Raw genomic sequence first — 24,165 nt, forward strand, 5'->3', positions numbered from 1 at the left:
ATACCCACACTGAACAAAAATTTAAACGCAGCATGTAAAGTGTTGGTCCCAAGTTTCATGAGCTGAAATAAAATATCCCAGAAATGTTCCAAATATGCACAAAAAGCTTATTTCGCTCACATTTTGTGGACACATTTCTTCACGTCCCTGTTAATGAGCATTTCTCCTTTTGCCAGAAATAATCCATCCACCCTTGGGGAAATTGGCATGCTGACTGCAGGAATGTCCACCAGCGCTGTTGCCAGATAATTTAATGTTCATTTATCTACCATAAGCCGCTTCCGTCTTTTTAGAGAATTTGGCAATACGTCCAACCGGCCTCACAAACGCAGACCACGTGTATGGCGTCATGTGGGCGAGCGGTTTGCTGATGTCAACTTTGTGAACAGAGTGCCCCATGGTGGCGGTGTGGTTATGGTATGGGCAGGATAAACTATGGACAACGAACACAATTGCATTTTATTGATGGCAATGTGAATGCACAGAGATACCGTGATGATATCCGGAGTCCCATTGTCGTGCCATTCATCCGCTGCCATCACCTCATGTTTCAGCATGATAATGCACGGCCCCATGTCGCAAGGATCTGTACACAATTCTTAGAAGCTGAAAGTGTCCCAGTTCTTCCATGGCCTGCATACTCACCAGACATGTCACCCATTGAGCACGTGTGGGATGCTCTGGATCGACGTGTACGATAGCATGTTCTAGTTCCCGCCAATATCCAGCAACTTCGCACAGCCATTGAAGAGGAGTGGGACAACGTTCCACAAGCCACAATCAACCGCCTGATCAACTCTATATGAAGCAGATGTGTCGTGTTGCATGAGGCAAATGGTGGTCACACCAGATACTGACTGGTTTTCTGATCCACGCCCCTACTTGAAAAAAAAGTTATCTGTGACCAACAGACTCATATCTATATTCCCAGTCATGTGAAATGCATAGATTAGGACCTCATTTCAATTGACTGATTATCTTATATGAACTGGAACTCAGTCAAATATTTGAAATTGTTGCATGTTGCGTTTATATTTTTGTTAAGTATATATTGAAGGAGAGTTTTTGAACCAGAAGAGGAATTTCTTAATGCTTTTTAACATATAAATTTGTTACCAAAGGGGAAAAAGGGCATTTTCATAAGAGCTTTTTCTCTTGAAAGCCTTTTACAGAATCACACATTTTCCTTTACCTCTGAAAAGGAATCTCATAGGAGACATATGAACAGAATTATTTTCTGACAGTCAGTGTAGTACACTTTTACACAGTTTCCAGGGACAATCTATTTTGTCATCAAGTTCAGCTTGAAGTGACACACACACACACACACACACTTGGGTGTATGGCAACTCTCACAGAGTCATGTAGACATAAAAAGGCACTCACGCAGGGCTATAGAAAGCTATCATCCGCACACACACACACACACAACCTTATGTAACAGTATAACTTTAGACCGTCCCCTCGCGAACCAGGGACCTTCTGCACACATCAACAATGGTCGCCCACGAAGCATCGTCACCCATCGCTCCACAAAGGCCGCGGCCCTTGCAGAGCAAGGGGCAACACTACTTCTAGGTTTCAGAGCAAGTGACGTAACTGATTGAAACGCTATTAGCGCGTACCCGCTAACTAGCTAGCCATTTCACATCCGTTACACTTACCCCCTTTTCAACCTCCTCCTTTTCTGCAGAAACCAGTGATCCGGGTCAACAGCATCAATGTAACAGTATAACTTTAGACCGTCCCCTCGACCCGACACGAGCGCGAACCAGGGACCCTCTGCACACATCAACAACTGACACCCACGAAGCGTCGTTACCCATCACTCCACAAAGGCCGCGGCCCTTGCAGAGCAAGGGGAAACACTACTTCAAGTCTCAGAGCAAGTGACGTAACCGATTGAAATGCCATTAGCGCGCACCACCGCTAACTAACTAGCCATTTCACATCCGTTACATTCACCCCCCTTTCAACATCCTCCTTTTCCGCAGCAACCAGTGATCTGGGTCAACAGCATCAATGTAACAGTATATCTTTAGTACGTCTCCTCGCCCCGACACGGGCGCAAACCAGGGACCTTCTGCACACATCAACAACAGTCACCCACGAAGCGTCGTTACCCATCGCTCCACAAAAGCCGCGGCCCTTGCAGAGCAAAGGGCAACACTACTTCTAGGTTTCAGAGCAAGTGACGTAACTGATTGAAACGCTATTAGCGCGTACCCGCTAACTAGCTAGCCATTTCACATCCGTTACACTTACACCCAGCACACAGATTGCAATTATGTTTCATCATTGGAGAGTAGGGGCTCGTGCCAACCTGAGGGTACAGTGTTAGAAAAAAAAGGCGCTATCTAGAACCTAAAAGGGTTCTTCAGCTGTCCCCATAGGAGAACCTTTTCAACAACCCTTTTTGATTCCAGGTAGAACCTTTTTTGCTTCCCTTGTAGGACCCTTTCCACAGAGGGTTTTAGGGTCGGGAATTGCCAGGGACCTCACGATACAATGTTATCACAATACTTAGGTGCCGATCTGATATGTATTGTGATTCTCACGATTCTATATATATTGTGATTCAGTATTGTGATTTTTTTGTTGTTGTGATTCATTGTTCCAAACATGTTCCTGCAGAGGGACAGGAGAGAGCCATGAGAGAGCCATTAAAGAGCCACGAGAGACAGGAGAGAGCCATGAGAGACAGGAGAGAGCCATGAGAGACAGGAGAGAGCCATGAGAGACAGGAGAGAGCCATGAGAGACAGGAGAGAGCCATGAGAGACAGGAGAGACAGGAGAGACAGGAGAGAGACAGGAGAGAGCCATGAGAGACAGGAGAGAGCCATGAGAGACAGGAGAGACAGGAGAGAGACAGGAGAGACAGGAGAGAGACAGGAGAGAGACAGGAGAGAGACAGGAGAGACAGGAGAGACAGGAGAGAGACAGGAGAGAGCCATGAGAGACAGGAGAGAGCCATGAGAGACAGGAGAGAGCCATGAGAGAGCCATGAGAGACAGGAGAGAGCCATGAGAGACAGGAGAGAGCCATGAGAGACAGGAGAGAGCCGGGAGAAAGCCATGAGAAAACAAGTTTTGATGAGTCATAGAAATAAATGTGCAGAAAGCTAATTGGCTCCCTATTTAAAAAGAAGATGGAGAACAAGCTATAAAGGAAAAATATTGGAATTTAGAGCAAACTAGAGCAAAAATCATTTTGCGATATTGTCAAAACGGTATGATATATCGTCAAAAATAATATCCCGATATGTAACTATCTGTTTTTCCCACCGTCATTAGAGGGTTCTACATGGAATCCAAAAGGGTTCTACGTGGAACCGAAAAGGATTCTCCTATTGGGACAGCCGAAGACCCTTTTGGAACCCTTTTTTCTAAGAGTGTATGATGAGAGGGCTATTAGCAATTCTGCTGACTACATGACAAAAGTATGTTGACACCTGCTCATTGAATATCCCATTCCAAAATCATGGGAATTAATATGGAGTTGGTCCCCCCTTTGCTGCTATAACACTCTTACGGGAAGGCTTTCCACTAGATGTTGGAACATTGCTGTGGGGACTTGCTTCCATTCAGCTACAAGAGCATTAGTGTGGTCAGGCACTGATGTTGGGCGATTATGCCTGGCTTGCAGTCGGTGTTCCAATTCATACCAAAGGTGTTTGATGGTGTTGAGGTCAGGGCTCTGTGCAGGCCAGTCAAGTTCTTCCACACCGAACTCGACAAACCATTTCTGTATGGACCTCACTTTGTGCATGGGGTCATTGTCATGCTGAAACAGGAAAGGGCCTTCCCCAAACTGTCGCCACAAAGTTGGAAGCACAGAATCGTCTAGAATGTCATTGTATGCTGTAGCGTTCAGATTTCCCTTCACTGGAACTAAGGGGCCTAGCCCGAATCATGAAAAACATCCCCAGACCATTATTCCTCCTCCACCTATTTTACAGTTGGCACTATGCATTCAGGCAGGCAGCCAATCCCAAATTCGTACTTCGGACTGCCAGATGGTAAAGCCTGATTCATCACTCCAAAGAAGGCGTTTCCGCTCCTCCAGAGTACAATGGCGACGGGCTTTACACCACATCAGTCGACGCTCGGCATTGTGCACGGTGATCTTAGGCTTGTGCGAGGGTGCTCGGCCATGGAAACCCATTTCATGAAGCTCCCGACGAACAGTTATTGTGCTGACATTGCTTCCAGAGGCAGTTTGGAACTCGGTAGTGAGTGTTGCAACCGAGGACAGACAATTTTTACATGCTTCAGCCTTCGGCGGTCCCGTTCTGCGAGCTTGTGTGGCCTACCACTTCGCGGCAGAGCCGTTGTTGCTCCTTGACGTTTCCATTTCACAATAACAGCACTTATAGTTGACCGGGGCAGTTCTAGCAGAGCAGAAATTTGACGAACTGACTTGTTGAAAAAGTGGCATCCTATGACGGTACAACATTAAATGTCACTGAGCTCTTCCGTAAGGTCATTCTACTGCCAATGTTTGTCTATGGAGATTGCATGGCTCTGTGCTCAAATTTATACATCTGTCAGCAATGGGTGTGGCTGGAAAAAGCCAGATCCACTAATTTGAAGGGGTGTCCACATACCTTTGAATAAATTGTGTATATATCCCATATTATTGTGCATGTTCTAACTGCTCCTCATTCTTGAGTATAAAACAAGTGCACAGTAATCTAACAGTGAGTCAAGGCTGATGATAGAGTACCATAGTACATAACTACTGTGTGTGCATCTGTGTTTGTTTATGTACATGCATGTTGCTACAGTACCCCGTAGGAAGTGGTGAGCTAAAGTGAAGCCATTCTACTGTTTGTCTATGGAGATTGCACAGCTGTGTGCTCGATTTTATACTGTGACCGAAATAGCCAAATCCACTAATTTGAAGGGGTATCCACATACCTTTTGTATATATAGTGTATATAAATTGCCATTCTTTTTATACTCCGTAGCTATCCATGATTCAACAGTGGCCCTTTCACTTCACCCGCCAGCCAAGCAGATCAGGGAGGGAAGAGGCACCATGGTTACTGTACTGCTGCTGGGATAACATAGAATGTTTATTTCCACCTCATCGCGTGTGTGTGTGTGTGTGTGTGTGTGTACGTCTGTAACGTGGTGGAAATCTACTACAGTCTCATTATTATAGTTCAATGTCTTCTTTCAACACAACCTGTGGTGATAGCCTGTAGCCTTTGTCTAACGCTATCACTATGGGTCAACCTATCTTAACTGTGGCTATTGGCTGTTATTAAGGGTTGTGCAAGGCAAGAGAGCAAGCAAACAGACAACATCCAGTTCTTTCAGCCAAAGTCTCTTATCGATTGGTGCTGCTATCTGTCAATCACTGACCCAATAGTATTTCAATCAATCATGGCTAGCTATATGCAGTATCTATGTTAGCCCAGCCCACTGTCTGTGTCTGTCTCTCAGCCTCTTGCACTCAAAGGCTACTACTGGAATCATAATCAGATTTGCCTTGTCATAGACCTGTCATAGACCTGTCATAGACCAGGCATACTTTAGGAGGAGGAAAACAGGCCAGGACACAGTTATGACGCTGTTATGACTCAGTGTGTGTGCTTAGAAGGTGGGTATATATAGGCTACCTTAAAGAGAGTGGCACAGATTCTGAATATCAACCCTCATAACCCTCCCTCTGATTCTCTCTTGCCCTTTCCTCTTATCTTAGCATAACATTACTTTCTGCGTACACACTCTCACCTATAACACTGTATCAATACACACATACATTAATCAGTGCTATAATTACCCGTGTCTGCATTTATATATATGAGTAAATGACAAGAGTACATGTGTTATTTGTGTGTGTTGTGTGTGTGTGTGTCAGTGCATACATAAGTGCCACAGTCACTGAGTGGGTCGCTGTTTGCTCTGCTCCTAGTGCGCATCGTCATGGCAACCGCAGTAGAAGCGCAGTGTGAAGTGGAGAGCAGCTTGCTACGTGTGTGTGTGTATGTGTGTGAGAGAGAGAGAGAAAGAGAGAGAGGGTTTCATATTGACGGAGAGAGACAAAAGAGAAGAGCAGATGCGATAAAGAGAAGGAATGAGAGGATAAATAATATAGGAGCTAATTGGACTGATGAATAAGTTTGCTTCCTCTTCAAGACACATTATGTCATCATCATTAGTAAGTAAAAAAAAGTAATTCGCTTTCCAAATGGCTGTATCTTATGAGGAAGTGTGAGTCAATGAGCTTGTCTTTATCAGTGATTATGCCAGGTGTGTATGTGTGTGCATAGTGTAATTAATGTATTCTTCCTGACTATCTGCGCCAAGAGTTAATTGTGAAGTAATAACAGCGAGAGAGAGAATGAGGAAGGAGGGGAGAGGTGTGTCATACTGAGCATGCTCCCTGTGCTCTCTGCTCTGCTAACTTCCTGTTCTCTTCTTCCTCCTCACAGACGGTTGATTGAGAGCGTGAGAGGCACACACAGAAGAGAAGAGGAGAAGAAAAAGAGAGACTACAGAAGAAAATCGGACCGGAGCAACCACCAAGAAGGATTTAAGACATTTTGAATAACCCCCAAGAAGTTGTTCTATACATTTTATAACGTTCCTCTATATTTTTTTCCTCCTTGTTTGAATTGAGAACCATTTACTAAGGAGTGACAGTGACGTTTCCTGTTGTATTCATTCTCCTCTTTGTGGTTTACAGTAACAGTTTACTGTAATTTTGGGCCCCTATGTCGGTTTGGACGAAAGCACACCTGTGACTTTTCTCTCATTCTTGATTTGGAGCAACTGAGTGTGAGAGGTGTGAAAGCCAGTGGGAGGGAAGGGGAATTTTGGCAATTTGTTTCTCTTTCTCTTTCGTCTTCTCGCCTATCGTTCCATTTGTGGGTTTAAGAAGAAGAGAACAAGGGTTTCCAACTGGGTATCAGTGACATTCCGTTCTGGTTTCACCCGAGGACAAGTACTCCCGTGTGTGAGTGTGAATTGGAGTGTGTTTGTGTTAGTGTGTATGAGGCAAGCTTCCTCACGGTGATATCAGACTATATTAAGAGCGGAAAAGGAAAGGAGCTACCGTGTGTCACTTTCTGGGAAAATGGGATCGGAAAAGGACTCGGAATCCCCCCACTCCTCGGTGAGCGGCATTCCCAACCCCAAATGCCGGGCACCGGGAAAACGCCAAGGACGCATCTCCTTCCACAGCCTCTTCCACAGCAAACGGGGTTCCCGGAGCGCCAAAGCGGGAGCAGCCACCCCTTTATCCCAGCTCCACAACCAACAGCATCAACAACAGCAACTCGCCCCCCTTGTTCCCCCCGTAGTCTCTTCCACCCCCACCCCCACACCTGACCCAGCCCCTACCAACACCGCCACGGACGTTCCCCAGGGCCCAGCCACTGCTCAGACCTCCACCCCGGCAGAGCCCCTCTCTTCCAGTCGGACCTCCCTGGGTCCCCCCCAGTCCTCCAGCTCCACCACCTCCAGCGCCTCTCCTCCAGCAGACTTCCTGGAGTGCCCCCTGTGCCTGGTGCCCCAGCCCCCCGAACAGCTCCCCGAGTTGCTGGGCTGCAGCCACCGCTCCTGCCTGTGCTGCCTGCGCCAGTACCTGCGCATCGAGATCACCGAGAGCCGCGTTCACCTCAGCTGCCCCGAGTGCTCGGAGCGCCTGGCGCCTCATCAGGTGGCGGACATCTTGGGCGACGCAGCCCTGCTGGAGAAGTATGAGGAGTTCCTTCTGCGACGCTGCCTGGCCTCCGACCCGGACTGCCGCTGGTGTCCCGCGCCCGACTGTGGGTAAGAATCAACTCTCATTGTTTCCTGGCCTTAACCTTAATCTGAACCTGGGTGTAAACCTGAACCTTAAGCCTAGCTCTATAGAGTCATGACTGTCTAGACATGCAGGAAGGGGTGGAAGAACCTTAAAGCTCTCTCTGACCACAAATAGGATTTCAACCCCTAACCCCGAACTTAAACCTTACCTTTACCCAACCCCTACCATTAACAATAACCATAACCTTTTTTTTCTTTTAGCAGATTCATGCTTTCAAAGCAGTGTTCTGTCAATGACATAAGTTTGAGGCTGATTGTCGTAAATTGGAATGACCTACAGTATTATACCAAGCTTTATTGGTGACAGTTGGCACTATGAGGGTGAAAGGAAAGAATTCTCTAAGTAGGTTAGAATGTCCGACTATTATGTGGTTACAAGGGGAATGACAATGCTCGGAGGCTGATCGTTTAATGTGATATGGGGAAATTTCTGATGAGCTAGTATGAGCATGTTTTGTGTGTTTGTGTATGTGTGCCACACGCAAGTGTGTGTATGTCTCTCTCTCTCTGTGTGTGTGTGTGTGTGTGTTTGTTTTTGTGGGAGGGAAAGCACAGATTCTCTATGATGGTTATATTCAAAGGAAACATGTCTGTTCGATAGTGTGAATCCTGTCAGACAGTGGGCTGGACTATAGATGACCTACATTCTCAAGAAACCAGAGAGACTCAATACACTATCATTGCCTCCCTACAGTCCTACCATGGAAAGGTCTAGTGTGGTTTGGGCCACCTAGAGTGGAGGTTTCCAAAGCAGTACATTGTGTGTGTGTGTGTGTGTGTGTGTGTGTGTGTGTGTGTGTGTGTGTGTGTGTGTGTGTGTGTGTGTGTGTGTGTATATGTCTCATCATTGACCCACTTGAAGAGTGCAGATTCCATACACATGTATGTTATAATGGTACTAACTACATTGTCATGTAAGGAATATGTGGCGTTGGTTATTGTAAATTGGCCTGGGTTGTCTCTGGCAATAGAGTCTCTGGGATATATTTGTCTCAATTGCTCTCTCTTTCTTTCTTTCTTTCTTTCTTTCTTTCTTTCTTTCTTTCTTTGTCTTTCCCTTTTTTTAAATCTGTTTTTCACAGTCACAAAAACCACCACTCCTTATCTCTTTCTCACTTGAATGATCACACACATACACACATATACAAAGACACACACAGATACACAGATACACATACTCAATCCATTATTTTTGTGAACGACTCCTTTAACTCTTGAGCTTCATTGTCCTTTCGTCTCATCGGTCAGTTCCCTTTCCATTCCCCAATCAGACCTCACTCTACCTGATTGACAGTGAGAGACAACCAATCAGATCAGCGATAGGTCCACCGGTCGCTCCGCAGGCTGTCAGTTGCTATGGTGACTAGTGATGTGGCATAGAGGTAGCCAGTGTTACCAGGGGTAACAGAGAGGTTGGAATTTCTATAATTGAAGTGATCATTACACACTCACCGGACTGTGTGTGTGTGTGTGTGTGTGTGTGTGTGTGTGTGTGTGTGTGTGTGTGTGTGTGTACAGAGTCACAGACAGTGTATGTGTGTTTCTGAGTGTTCTGTCTATCTCACTTTTTTATCTGTATTACATTTGTAATGTTGAAAACAAAACAGTTTCACACCATTTAAAGCAAGGAAATCTTGGACACTAGATGTGGCTGTCAGATTTCTCCGAAGGTGCAGCTTGTAAGCGTTGTACTCCTCAGATTGCCGCCGGTCAAAGCCATGATGTCAGTCATTATCGTGCTCCACCGCAGCAGAACCGACTACTCAAATGCAGCGTTAACATGGAATGTTCCTACAGGGAAAAGCCTGCCTTGGCAACTTGTGTCTCTGCTCTGTTGCAACAAGTCATTGAGTTTAGGCTTGAAGACATGTTGCCAGTTTGAATAAACAAACAAAGTCATTGGGAAAGGAAGCAGCTCAAACTGGATTTAAGGGGCTGCTAGAAACTGTGTTAAAGGGGAAAAACCCATAGTGCTGGGAACATTTCCCCTAGTTTGAGGTTTTGAAAGAGACAGAGTAGGGATTCAACAGTTTTCGGTATTTGACATCTGGTTTGCCTGTGTAGTGGAATGCTGGAGGCCTTTAAGAGAGCGGAGGTCAATAAGATTGAGTGCTCAGCTTGAATACCAGTACCTACATTCAAAGCAATAGTTGTGTGACGTGTCGTATGTCATTTTTAGCATTGTTTTCTGATGAGAAAAAGAGTAACTTTCTAATTAAATTCAGTTTTGTTCTGTCTGTCTTTGAACACTGTCACTCACTAGTAGTGTTGTATTAGATTAAATACCATTTCATCTTTACACACAGTACTTATGGATCTTGTAACATCGTCGAAAAGATAAGAACCCTGCCTCCCCTCTCATGGTGATGTGGCAGCCTACTTCCTGTGTTGAGCACAGGAGGTTGGTAGCACCTTAATCGGGGAGGATGGGCTCGTGGTAATGGCTGGAACGGTATAAGTGGAATGGTATCAAATACATCAAACATGGTTTCCATGTGTTTGATGCCATTCCATTTGTTCTGTTCCAGCCATTATTATGAGCCGTCCTCCCCTTAGCAGCCTCCACTGGTATTGAGATGTTTGTGTATGGTATCATGTAGATCAGCCTGGTCTCATAGACTAGACGTAACATAGTAAATGTAAATCCGGGACACTCAAATTAGTATGATATGTTACGTTTGGTATAATTACAGATGGTGACAGATGGTGTTCAGAGATAGATGGGAGGGGTTGAGTGGAGCTGAAGGGTGGGACTAAAAACAACAAGATTACTAATGTAAAATACACTGTGTCGGTACAATTTATGTAGTATTTATAAGCTGGAAGTAGAAGCCTAACTGTTGTTGTCGATTAGTTTACTCCAATTAGGGGAGGGATGGTAGGGTTAGGGGAAAATAATAAAGGAAAATATATTTACAAAAAAATATATGGGGGATTGGAAATGATGCAGACAATTACATTGATGGAAGCTACAATCTATCTATAATATTATAGCCGATCTACCCTAAAAAGAATAGTTGGTCGGTGTGGATGGGTGGGCGTATAACGTGAACGTCTAGTAACCAAAAGGTTGTGAGTTTGAATCTCATCACAGACAACGTTAGCATAACATTTAGCATTTAGATAATTAGCAACTTTTCAACTACTTACTACTTTTTAGCTACTTTGCAACTACTTAGCATGTTAGCTAACCCTTCCCCTAACCTTAACCCTTTAACCTAACCTAGCCTAGGTAATGTGAGCCAGCTAGCTAACGTTAGCCACCTAGCTAGAATTCTTAACATATCATATGTTTAGCAAGTTCGTAACATGTACTACGCTTTGCAAATTCATAATATTTTGTACGATTTGCAAATTCGTAACATATGTCATGAGAATTGTAATTCGTAAACATATCATACGACATGGGTGATGGACATCCAGAAAATAATACATACCGTAACATATCATACTAAATGGGTGTCTCGGATTTACATACAGAATAATACGAAATGCTCTGAGATCAGGTTGTGTAGATGCAATTATGATAATATGCTATGAAGTTTAGCTCTTGGTCGTTTTCCTCTCATGCCCTTTATTTAGGTTACTCTAGACAGCCTGAAATCACCTTTTGCCTATTTCTCCTTCCTCTCTTTTTCCTTAACTCTTACTCTTTGTTCTAACATGCTCTCTCTCTCTCTCCACGGCTCAGTAAATGTAACCATTTGTCCAGCTACAGTGTATTTACATTTGACCTTACCCACTTCCTCCAAGGCTGCTGTGTTCCCTTTCTCTCTTTCAGTGCAGTGATGTAGTTTTCACTTTGCAATTGATTTCGCATTAGCCGAATTGTGCCAATAAAGGTTTTCTGAAAATCAAACATCTCCCTCTTTCTCCCTCTGCCAGGTTTGCAGTGATCGCTTCGGGCTGTGCCAGCTGCCCCAGGCTGGTGTGTCGTAGAGAGGGGTGCTTGGCTGAGTTTTGTTACCACTGCAAGCAGGCGTGGCACCCCAACCAGACCTGTGACTCGGCCCGCCAGCAAAGGGCATTCTTCCTGCACACGCATAGCAACCACTCACCCAGCTACATGCAGGAGCACGGGCCTGGTAAGTACTTTGATGACTCTTCATAATGTTATTATTATGTCTCTATATTAGTCGCCCTCTTCTCATGAAGCAATTTTCAGACCTCTCAGGTTCCAAAGGACAGAACAAAAAGTCTGTATAAATTAGCCCTTACCACAACCTCTTATCTGTCTCAGCCTGTCTCTTATACTAGCTGTTGGCAGTCAATGTCTCTAAACCAATTATCCTCTGTCTCTGGTAAAAGAAGAAGTCCCTTTTAGGCACAGATCTAGAATCAGTTTACCCTCCCCAAATCCTAACGGGAAACCATAAAACTGACCTCAGATCAACATTGTCCTAAATCCTCCTCCCTCTAATCAACCTACCCACTCTCTCTCGTCTCTAGCTGATGACATCAAGCCCTGCCCACGATGTGGCGCCTACATAATCAAGATGAACGACGGCAGCTGTAACCACATGACCTGTGCAGTGTGTGGTTGTGAGTTCTGCTGGCTCTGCATGAAGGAGATCTCTGACCTGCACTACCTCAGGTAACTCTCAAGACTACGGCAGTTCACATCAACACAGTATGTAACGTAGTAGTAGACTACTTTCCATGTGCCAAAAATACGTATAGGCCTACCCTCCCTTAGTGGAGTTGCCAACAGCGGGATGCATGCGGTTTTTAGTGATACAGCAAATTCAATTTACCTTCCTTTTCCGTTGAAAAGCGGATGTGGGAACTCCGCTCAGGTGTTTTCTTTTACGCCTGCTACATTAGGTTTAGGCCTATATGACATCCACCCAATTTTAAAGCATGATTGTCATTACTGGGGCTAGACTAGTGCTTTTTTTTCATTCCTCCAGAAATTCTTTAAAAAAAAGAAATACCTACACATTTTATGGAATTAAGATCAAACTAAATACTGACAAACATAACTGAATTAAACATTTTATTGTTTTGATAAGAAGGCTACACTAAATTTACTGAGTTACAATTCATATTAGGAAATCAGTCAATTTAAATAAATAAACTGTACCCCTGCCCAGTCATGTGAAATCCATAGATTAGGGCCTAATTTATTTATTTCAATTGACTGATTTTCTTATATAAACTGTAACTCAGTAAAATTGTTGAAATTGATATTTGGTGTATTATCCCACTGTATTATCCCACTGGGGAGCCAGGCCCAGCCAATCAGAGTTAGTTTTTCCACACAAAAGGGCTTTAATACAGACAGAAATGCTCCTCAGTTTCATTAGCTGTTCGGGTGGATGGTCTCAGACGATCCCACAGGTGAATAAGCTGGATGTGACGGTCCTGGGCTGGCGTGGTTACACGTGATCTGCAGTTGGACGTACTGCCAAGTTCTCTAAAATGACGTTGGAGGTGGCTTATGGTAGAGAAATTAAGATACAGTTCTCTGTCAACAGCTCTGGTGGACATTTCTGCAGTCAGCATGCCAGTTGTGTGACAAAACTGCACATTTTAGAGTGGCCTTTTATTGTCCCCAGCACAAGGTACACTTGTGTAATGATCATGCTGTTTAATCAGCTTCTTGATATGCCACACCTGTCAGGTGGATGGACTATCTTGGCAAAGGAGAAATGTTCACTAACAGGGATGTAAACAAATTTGTGGACAAAATTCGAGAGAAATCCATTTCTTTTGCGTGTGAGAAAATGCCGTTTTTTTTTACATTTCAGCTCATGAAACATGGGACCAACACTTTACATGTTGAGTTTATATTTTTGTTCAGTATATATTCATACAGTAAAATTAATGAACATTTCCACAGATTTTCCTTTCATCATATGAGCATCCTGTAACAGTGGATAACAGGCAGTGATGCATGTCTCATTGCTGTGTGACATTTAGCAGAGGGCTCTGAATTCATAATGACACAGCCTTACCTCACCTCCACTCCTCTGTTGCTGTGGTGTATCTGTTCCCCGGGCGCTGAAGACGTGGATGTTAAGGCAGCTCCCCGCACCTCTCTGATTCAGAGGGGTTGGGTTAAATGCGGAAGACACATTTCAGTTGAAGGCATTCAGTTGTACAGCTGACTAGGTATCCCCCTTTCCCGTTCCCTTTCCTGAACTTGGGCCCAGAACTAATCAGTCTTCTGTCTACCCCTCTGCTCTTGCTCTTCACCTATTTCTCCCCCTTTCATTCTATATGTTTTCTCTTCATTCCTCCTTTTTCTTTCTCTTTCACAATCTCTCTCGCTCCCTCTGTATTTTCTACCCATTCCATCATTTCTCTTTTTTCTTACTTTTTCTCTCCCTCCATATCCCACCCTCCATCTCTCTCTCTTCTTTCCCTCAGTCCATCAGGGTGTACGTTCTGGGGAAAGAAGCCATGGACTCGTAAGAAGAAGATCTTGTGGCAGCTGGGCACACTGATCGGAGCCCCGGTCGGCATCACCCTCATCGCTGGTATCGCTGTGCCTGCCATGGTCATTGGCCTCCCCGTCTATGTGGGGCGCAAGGTGGGCAACCCCTTACTGAACCCCCCCCCCCCCCCCCACTCACATTTAGGACTACACTCAGTCATTTAGCAGATTCTCTTATTTAGAGTGGCTTACTGTGAGTGCATATACATTAAAAGGAAAATAATGAAAGTATTTACTTTTCATGAAGTTTAACAGAAAAGCAATCCGTTGTAGAAAGTAAATGTGTCAGTGCTGTTCTTAAAAATGTAGTTAGTGTCAATATGATGTTTAATTTCACGGGGGTACTTTCATTTCCTCCTTATATTCCAGTAATTGAGAAATACAATTCCTGAAATAGATGAGCTTTCAAATCATAGGAAACTATTTTTTAGTTTCAGTATGATGCTACAACTGTTCTTCGGAAAAAACATAATTGTGAAGAAATGTTGTGTCATGATAGAATTGCAGAATTACCTAATTTGAAGGATATCTCTTTAGCGCACCCTTGTGGAAATACAATATAACTGCGAGTTTGAATTTAAACTCAGTTGAATGATGTACTATAGCCCTCCAACACACACTTTATTGTTCCAGGCCCCTAAGCCTTACCAGCTGTAGAAATACCTTTCAGAGTATTACCAGTTGTACTCAGCCAACTCCCTACCATCCACTCTCAACCAGAGATGTAATGCTGTAATAGGCCTAGGTAAAGTAACTCAGATGGTGGTACTAATATGACTTTTTCAACATTTTGTTAGGTTACAGCCTTATTCTAAAATTGATTAAATTGTTTTTCTCCTCATCAATCTACACACAATACCCCATAATGACAAAGCAAAAACAGGTTTTTAGGCCTTTTTGGATCATTTATAAAATAAAAAAACAGAAATATCACATTTACATAAGTATTCAGACCCTTTACCCAGTACTTTGCTGAAACACCTTTGGCAGCGATTACAGCCTCGTGTCTTCTTGGGTATGACGCTACAAGCTTGGCACACCTGTATTTGAGGAGTTTCTCGAACTCTTCTCTGCAGATCCTCTCAAGCTCTGTCAGTTTGGATGGGGAGTGTTGCTGCACAGCTATTTTCAGATCTCTCTAGAGATGTTCAATCGGGTTCAAGTCCAGGCTCTGGCTGGGCCACTCAACGACCTTCAGAGACTTGTCCTGAAGCCACTCCTGTGTTGTCTTGGCTGTGTGCTTAGGGTCGTTGTCCTGTTGGAAGGGATCCTTCGCCCAGTCTGAGGTCCTAAGTGTGCTGGAGCAGATTTTCATCAAGGATCTCTCTGTACTTTGCTCTGTTCATCTTTCCCTCGATCCTGACTAGTCTCCCAGTCCCTGCCGCTAAAAAACATCCTCACAGAATGATGCTGCCATCACCATGCTTCACCATAGGGATGGTGCCAGGTTTCCTCCAGGCATGACACTTGGCATTCAGGCCAGATAATCTTGTTCTGAGAGTCTTTAGGTGCATTTTGGTAAACTCCAAGCAGGCTGTCATGTGCCTTTTACTGAGCAGAGGCTTCCGTCTGGCCACTCTATCATAAAGGCCTGATTGGTGGAGTGCTGCAGAGATGGTTGTTCTTCTGGAAGGATCTCCCATCTCCACATAGGAACTCTGGAGCTCTGTCAGAGTGACCATCAGGTTCTTGGTCCCCCTCCCTGAACAAGGCCCTTCTCCCCTAATTGCTCAGTTTGGCCGGGCGGCCAGCTCTAGGAAGAGTCTTGGTGGTTCCAATCTTCTTCCATTTAAGAGTGATGGAGGCCACTGTGTTCTTGGGGAACTTCAGTGCTGCAGACATTTTTTGGTACCCTTCCCCAGATCTGTGCCTTGACACAATCCTGTCTTGGAGCTCCACGGACAATTCCTTTGACCTTGTGGCTTGGTTTTTGCTCTGACATGCATTGTCAACTGTGGGACCTTATATAGACAAATGGTGCCTTTCCAAATCATGTCCAATCAAAAGAATTTACCACAGGTGTACTCTAACCAAGTTGTAGAAACATCTCAAGGATGATCAATGGAAACAGGATGCATCTGAGCTCAATTTTGAGTTTAATAGCAAATGGTCTGAATACTTATGTAAATAAGCAATTTCAGTTTTTTATTTTTAATAAATTAGCAAAAATGTCTAAACCTGTTTTCGCTTTGTCATTATGGGGTATTGTGTGTAGATTGCTGAGGATTTTTTTGTATTTAATCCATTTTAGAATAAGTCTGTAACGTAACAAAATGTGTAAAAAGTCAAGGGGTCTGAATACTTTCCACGGCACTGCAAGTCTGTCAAAAAAGACAGAATTTCCCTTACAAGACATATGACCTACTTCTCCCAAGTGCTTTATAATATAATTGTATCTGAATCACAGTACAGACATTTTATCTGCAACAGCCCTTTTTTGCTAGCCTGGTCCCAGATCGGTTTGTGCTGTTTTGCCAACTCACTGTGCAAAACAGCACACACACAGATCTGGGACCAGGCTACACTGTTAGACTGTTGTAAAAGTTCAGGATGTGTATTTACTGTATAACTTCACCTCACCTTCACTAATATCTATCTTTTTTTTGGTGATAGATTCACGCCCATTATGACGGGATGAAGACCAATCGCCACAGGAGGAACCTGGCCATCACAGGGGGAGTGGCCCTGTCAATCATCACAGCTCCTGTGATTGCAGCCGTCAGCGTGGGTATTGGTGTGCCCATCATGTTGGCGTATGTCTATGGAGTTGTGCCCATATCTCTGTGCCGTGGAGGAGGCTGTGGCGTAAGCCGAGGAAAGGGGCGTGGCATGCGGATCGACTTTGACGAGGACGATGGTCCAATCACAGGTGAGCAAGACATCAATAGCTATAATTTTTGCTTTAATAGACTTAATACTGTAAAATACAACAACAACTCTTACCTACATGTGCAGTTCAAGTCGGACGTTTACATACACTTATGTTGGAGTCATTAAAACTCGTTTTTCAACCACTCCACAAATGTCTTGTTAACAAACTATAGTTTTGGCAAGTCGGTTAGGACATCTACTTTGTGCATGACACAAGTACTTTTTCCAACAATTGTTTTACAGACAGACTATTTAAGTTATAATTCACTGTATCACAATTCCAGTGGGTCAGAAGTTTGACTGTGCCTTTAAACAGCTTAGAAAATTCCATAAAATGATGTCATGGCTTCTGATAGGCTAATTGACATAATTTGAGTCGATTGGAGGTGTACCTGTGGATTTATTTCAAGCCCTACTTTCAAACTCAGTTCCTCTTTGCTTGACATCATGGGGAAATCAAAAGAAATCGGCCAAGACCTCAGCAAAAAAATTGTAGACCTCCACAAGTCTGGTTCATCCTTGGGAGCAATTTCCAAATGCCTGAAAGTACCACGTTCATCTGTACAAACAATCGTACGCAAGTATAAACACCATGGGAGCACACAGCCGGCATACCGCTCAGGAAGGAGACGCGTTCTGTCTCCTAGAGATGAACGTACTTTGGTGCGAAAAGTGCAAATCAATCCCAGAACAACAGCAAAGGACCTTGTGAAGATGCTGGAGGAAACGGGTACAAAAGTATCTATATCCACAGTAAAACGAGTCCTATATTGACATAACCTGAAAGGCCGCTCAGCAAGGAAGAAGCCACTGCTCCAAAACCGCCATAAAAAAGCCAGACTACGGTTTTCAACTGCACATGGGGACAAAGATCGTACTTTTTGGAGAAATGTCCTCTGGTCTGATGAAACAAAAATATAACTGTTTGGTCATAATGACCATTGTTATGTTTGGAGGAAAAAGGGGGAGGCTTGCAAGCCGAAGAACACCATCCCAACCGTGAAGCACGGGGGTGGCAGCATCATGTTGTGGGGGTGCTTTGCTGCAGGAAGGACTGGTGCACTTCACAAAATAGATGGCATCATGACGAAGGAAAATTATGTGGATATACTGAAGCAACATCTCAATACATCAGTCAGAAAGTTAAAGCTTGGTCGCAAATGGGTCTTCCAAATGGACAATGACCCCAAGCATACTTGGCTTAAGGACAACAAAGTCAAGGTATTGGAGTGGCCATCACAAAGCCCCGACCTCAATCCCATAGAACATTTGTGGGCAGAACTGAAAAAGCATGTGCGAGCAAGGAGGCCTACACACCTGACTCAGTTACACCAGCTCTGTCAGGAGGAATGGGCCAAAATTCACCCAACTTATTGTGGGAAGCTTGTGGAAGGCTACCCGAAACGTTTGACCCAAGTTAAACAATTTATAGGCAATGCTACCAAATACTAATTGAGTGTATGTAAACTTCTGACCCACTGGGAATGGGAATGTAAAAGCTGAAAGAAACCATTCTCTCTACTATTATTCTGACATTTCACATTCTTAAAATAAAGTGGTGATCCTAAAACAGGGAATTTTTACTAGGATTAAATGTCAGGAATTGTGAAAAACTGAATTAAAATGTATTTGGCTGTATATGTATATACAGCCAAATACGTATATACAGTATGTATATATATAATGTATATGTAAACTTCCGACTTCAACTGTATGTCTCTCTTTTATGTTACAAACGTAATTAAATAAATATCTCATCATGCATCAAATAAAAATATCAAATAATTGTCCCCCAGTGGCTGATGCGTGGCGGGCCCTCAAGTCCCCCAGCCTGGGTGAGAGCAGCCTGGAGGGGGCAGCCAGCGGCCTCAGCACAACCTCCCCCAGTGATGGTCTCTCTGTGGCCCCCGGGGTCCTGGGGGACACCCCCCACTTTAACACTTTGGCCGGGGGCGCCCTTGGAGCCAGGACTGGCAAATACAACAGGTATGGAGGGGGCCCAGCAGGGAAGAGAACCTGTTCTGTATGTCTTATGGCGGGGAATGTGTATTGTAAGCAGGGAGACGGTATAAATAGGGGCCAAGTAAGACTTAGACAAAATAACTGCAGTTGTTGTTGTCCCTTTGAAAGTTATATATCTTGGTTGAATGAGGACTGCTCTTATAACCTCTGCTGTAAATGTTTTTGCTGAGTAAATGTAATGTGACATATGTTGAACACTGTAATAACTGTTGTTGGTATAACCATGTAATAATCATGTTTTGTGTTGTTCCAGGTTGGAGCTCCAGGGAGGGGAGCTGGGGAAGGACGGTGCCCACAGAGAGACAGGTAGTCTGGGAGCGGGTAGTGACTGTGCCAGCACCCGGGGCATGGCAGGCTCCATTATCTCCTCCTACACACTACCTGACAGGTGAGTGTCACAATCTCCCCCTCTCTTACATACACACAAGATTTTGAGAAAATCTGCTCCTCCTCCTTGATTTGCCACCAAGTCTCAATCTGTTTCTGTCGGTCTGACGTTGTTGTTGTCTCTGATGCAATTCCTCAATTTCCTTGAATCTCTCTTGAGTCTGACTTGTCTTTAGTCTGTGTGGTATGCAGGCAGCACTTTGTGGTTCAGAAATATTTATTTCTGCCATTGATTTAGTTCCCGACCGACGTTTTAAAACCAGCTTTGTGTTACCTTGCCTACCATTATAAGTTGACACTGGATACAGCAGATAATATGGTGACTAGTGAATTAAACGTCTTTGTTCTCCTTTGTTCTCCTAGGGACTGTACTAACCTGGAGATCCAGGTGGACATCGAGACTAAACCCAGCCACCTCTGCTTGACCAGTGAGGAAGACCTAAACACGCACCCTGCTGCTATGGGAGCATGCCCTGGCTCAGGGGGGGAGGAGCCTCAGGACTGCAGCTCCAGAAGGGGCGGGGCTCTGTTTGGCTCAGCACTAGGCCTGTCGCCAGGGGCGTCGCTCAGGGAGGGGCTTCGTGATGTCACTTTGGCCCAGCCCGAGAGCATCCGCAGCGACCTGGAGATGTCCGATACCCAATCAGACGACATCGCCGAGCTGACGTCAGACGACTGTGATTCGCCTCATCTCAAAAGCTGCCGGCCCTCTCAACCCCAGGCCACCTGCAGACCCCTTGTCACCTCCGACAGCCTGCACTGTCCCCCAGATAACGTCATCCTCTATGTTTAAGAGTCCGACTGACTTTGAGAGCTCTCAAAGATTGCACAAATCCAAAATGTTTTTGTTTTAGCTTTTCTCCATTGATTTGATTGAGCGTTTCAGTAATTTTTTTGCTGCTTTTTTTGTTTACAAAACATCTGACCTGCAGACAACACATATCTACATGTGTCTGTCTTTCTATCAACATGTCGATCTCCTTGCAGAGAATTGGCAGGGTTCTACCTCTCTGAGATTTAATACAACAATTTTTGTTTACTTCTTGGTGCAAAAATGCCTTGGCTACTTAAGCAAACTTTTTTTTTTTAACAAGACATACAAATTTGCCACAAGAAACACTGCAAAGAAATAGGAAACAAGGTGAAATGTCACCAAGCACACCAATGAGTGAAGGGTTGTGGGGAATAGGGTTTGTACTATGGAAAGGGGATGTTTTTAGGGATGTGAGTGTGGCATTTGTACTGGACTTTTTTGGCTTAAATTCCTATTTTTTTTTCTATTTATAATTTAATGATCTTGAATGATCTTGAAATTGAATTATTTGCTGTGTCCATGAGTCAGCATGAACTGCGTTTTGTATGGGTGTATAGGCCTACAAGCATAATACGTACCTAATACACTGGTGGAGTTTACAGTAGTTTGTACAGAGACATGACTTTTAGATGCGATCTGCACTTGAATCTCACCTGCACAGAGAAGAAGAAATTAGGGGTTAATGAGATCTGATGCCGCGGAAAATGGACAAGTACTTAACCAGCAGACAGTTCCACTTGAATGACTGACTGCCTGCCTTAGACAGTGATGACGCACTCACTGACGAACACTGGCTTTCTGACATGCTAGCTGTCTAACCCACTCGAATGGTGTGTGTGTGTGTGTGTGTGTGTGAATGAGAGATTGAAAGTGTGTGCTACTCAATCACAAAGACTATAAAGACAAAGACACAATATACATTTTCAGTAGAAAATTATAGTAGAATGGAAGGACATCTTGTGATTGTATTTGTTGGTCCCACTATCGAGTGAATTTATGAATGAGCACTTGTGCACTTTATTTAAATATTCATATTTTTTTGCTATCCATTGTCAAGTTTTGGTCCATTGCTTAAAATCATACTTGTACAATCATAGCCAAATGTTGATTATCAGAAACCTTTTTACAGTGTAACAACATTTTGCAGACTCATTTTAATTTCTTCAAGAATAATTACTAGAGCTTATTTTTGCTGTTTACAAACCATGTGCTTCAGTTTCAGTTCTTAAAGATATCCCAATTTATTATAGACATCATGAGAAATCTCTGTATGGGAACATTGTTTCATTTCAAATAAGCTTTATTGGGTCAAATCATACGATTGGGCAGAGCATAGTATGGTCTGTTGATGTAATTCAGTTTTGGCTTATTTCTGCCTATGAGAAACCACATGAATGTACCACAGATTGAAACAGAACTTCCAAAATATGAAAGGAGGATTTACCATTAATAACACACCTAGATGTGGACAGTGGTGATTTTAGCATGTAAATCTTGGTGGGGCAAACTTCCCAATTTTTTTTTAGATGCATGCCAGAAAAGCTACTACACAACACTAAACAATACATTAATAGCACTATAACAGTGACAAACAATGCCCACAAACTGTTAGGGCCTACATAAAGCTGTCCCAAACAGCAGAGCTTTCTTTTCAGCACCATGGAGTGAATCTTTACCACTGCTACACCTGGCTATCAGCAGAGCCTTGTCTGGCAGCAAAACAGTTCATTCAGCCTCTTTAAAAAAACATAGCTGATATGGCTGACTTGCTTAAACAAATGTAGTTTCTTCTGACAATTAAGATGTACAAACTATGGCATAAGGGGAAGACGAGCAGATAAGAGGCAATCTGGAATTTTGATTAAGACATTGATGAGCTAGCTAATATAATATATCTATTTGTTATGCACTTTTGAAATGTACAACGACAGAATTCAGAACAGGGGCCGTTCTTACAGTATTCTCCCTGTACACCAAGTCAGAACTGTAGGATAAATAAAGGGGGCATATAAGCAGGCAATGAAAGCTCTTACAATATTCAATGATTACATTTATCTAAAACAGGCTATAGGCTATATGTGCACCACCAAGTCAGAACAGTAGGCTAAGTTATGAGGGGGAAAGGGACCAAGGAAGGTGGCACAGCATTCCTCATCAAATTTTATCATTAAAGTCTGGCATTCTCTGGATTTATGGTGCTTTCAAGACAACTGGGAACTCTGAAAAAAAACAAGGTTGAATTATGACCTCAGTGATCTTCCAGTCGGAGCTCTAGAAAGAGGCCTGGGTTCCCAACTTGGAATTCCGAGTTGGATGACCTTTCAAAACATATTTTTCCAGTCGGAGCTTGTTTTTTCCCAGTTGTCTTGAACTCACTGAAGTCTGAGATTCCCAGTTCCGAGTTTCCAGTTGTTTTGAACGTGGCAGAAGTCATGCTGGATTGACAGCATAAATGTTTATCCTTTTAATCTTGAAAAAGAGACCCTTAAACCCAGACATGGACCTCACACCCACTCCACTGAATAGCAGGCTAGTGATTGCTTTGCAACGCTTGCAGTTAGCCTTCCTTCCAAATCACTCATTGTTGAATTTGCGATGTCCAACTTGTTGTGTAATGTTTATGTCCAATCGCAGATGAGCACCGATACGTTTTATCTATAATTTCTCTTCATATGACAAAGATTGAAAAGGATTTGCCAGTAGATTGTCGATGTGATTCATGATGATCACTGCTTGTCTAACTTGCTAGCTAAGATTTTGAAAGTAGGATGTTGACATGATCAGTCCAATCAAAGCTACGGTAGATATAACGAGATTTTACTTCATTTTATCTGTGGCCAATGACCTTGAGCTTTCTTGGATGGGCACTTCTAATGTAACTCTATGGCTGCACCCGAGGGGCTTGAATGTTTTTAGCTCTACCTGTAGATTTTGCATTGACGTAGTGTCCCCATGAGTGACAGAACACCTAGCTAGTCACGGTGCAACTAGAGAACATTACCAACCCCTAAGCTCCGTATTTTCCGCTGGCTGCCCCACCACCACAGAAAGCACTGAGCTAGGCTGAAACACCTGCATTTTGGAGCTGCCTTACTCAAGAAAACAAAAGAGACCATGTTTGTATGCGGCTTTATTAACTCAATGATTTAATTTTAATTTTATATTGTTTGAAAAATGATATGTGACGCGAATTAATACCAAAATAACATGCAAAACAGACAACAGGAGGGTCTCAAAACAGGTGGGGCTCTGCCCTGAATGACTGGATGTGGATAAAATAGTTATAAATATATACTGTAAATAGTAATATAAAAGTATTATATATAAATGTGTATGTCCTGGCACAGTTTTGTAAGCCCCTGTATGGGGCCGAACACACAGGACTGTGAAAGACGTTGTGGACATATTTTGGGAAAATAAACACATTTTCTGTTGCACCAATATTGTCTTATTGTGGTTATTTTGGGGGAAATGGAATGAAACACACACACATTTTAATTATGATTTAAAGTCGTTATGCATAACATACTTGGTCATAGTCAGTGTTGGGGAGTAGTGAACTACACGTACTGTAGTCCAACTAGTAATTTAATAGGTTATAATACATCTGACTCCAGAGTGATCTGTTCTTACAATTTGTAGTCTATTACATTTTAGATTTAGATATCATTTATCACGTAGGCTGAATGTAGTTAACTACTTTTTCAAAGTAACTTCAGTTTCTTAAAGGTAACTTTCGTGTAGCTTAACTTCTCCCAGTGTGAAGTAATTGGTAGCTTCCCCAACACTGGTCATAGTAATGTTACAGGCA

At 43.4% G+C, this 24,165-nt stretch overlaps 1 protein-coding gene across 2 annotated transcripts in view; it reads left to right on the forward strand.

Annotated features, from left to right (window-relative positions):
• LOC129819669 (E3 ubiquitin-protein ligase RNF19B-like) overlaps positions 1-23,795 on the forward strand; it is a 36,680-nt gene extending 12,885 nt beyond the window's left edge. The window contains exons 1-9 of one of the 2 annotated variants that reach the window (XM_055876140.1): positions 5,879-6,169; positions 6,444-7,785; positions 11,707-11,906; positions 12,271-12,415; positions 14,194-14,356; positions 16,874-17,129; positions 18,928-19,117; positions 19,407-19,541; positions 19,904-23,795. In XM_055876140.1, the coding sequence (XP_055732115.1) occupies positions 7,088-7,785; positions 11,707-11,906; positions 12,271-12,415; positions 14,194-14,356; positions 16,874-17,129; positions 18,928-19,117; positions 19,407-19,541; positions 19,904-20,333 (2,217 nt within the window). In that variant the 5' untranslated portion in view covers positions 5,879-6,169; positions 6,444-7,087 and the 3' untranslated portion in view covers positions 20,334-23,795. Of the gene's footprint in view, positions 1-5,878; positions 6,170-6,443; positions 7,786-11,706; positions 11,907-12,270; positions 12,416-14,193; positions 14,357-16,873; positions 17,130-18,927; positions 19,118-19,406; positions 19,542-19,903 lie in introns of those variants that run through there. The other variant, XM_055876139.1, reaches the window with a different exon arrangement.
• The last annotated feature ends 370 nt before the right edge of the window (positions 23,796-24,165 follow it).

This window comes from Salvelinus fontinalis, chromosome 22 (genome assembly GCF_029448725.1).
Source record: "Salvelinus fontinalis isolate EN_2023a chromosome 22, ASM2944872v1, whole genome shotgun sequence".
Classification (NCBI taxonomy): domain Eukaryota; kingdom Metazoa; phylum Chordata; class Actinopteri; order Salmoniformes; family Salmonidae; genus Salvelinus; species Salvelinus fontinalis.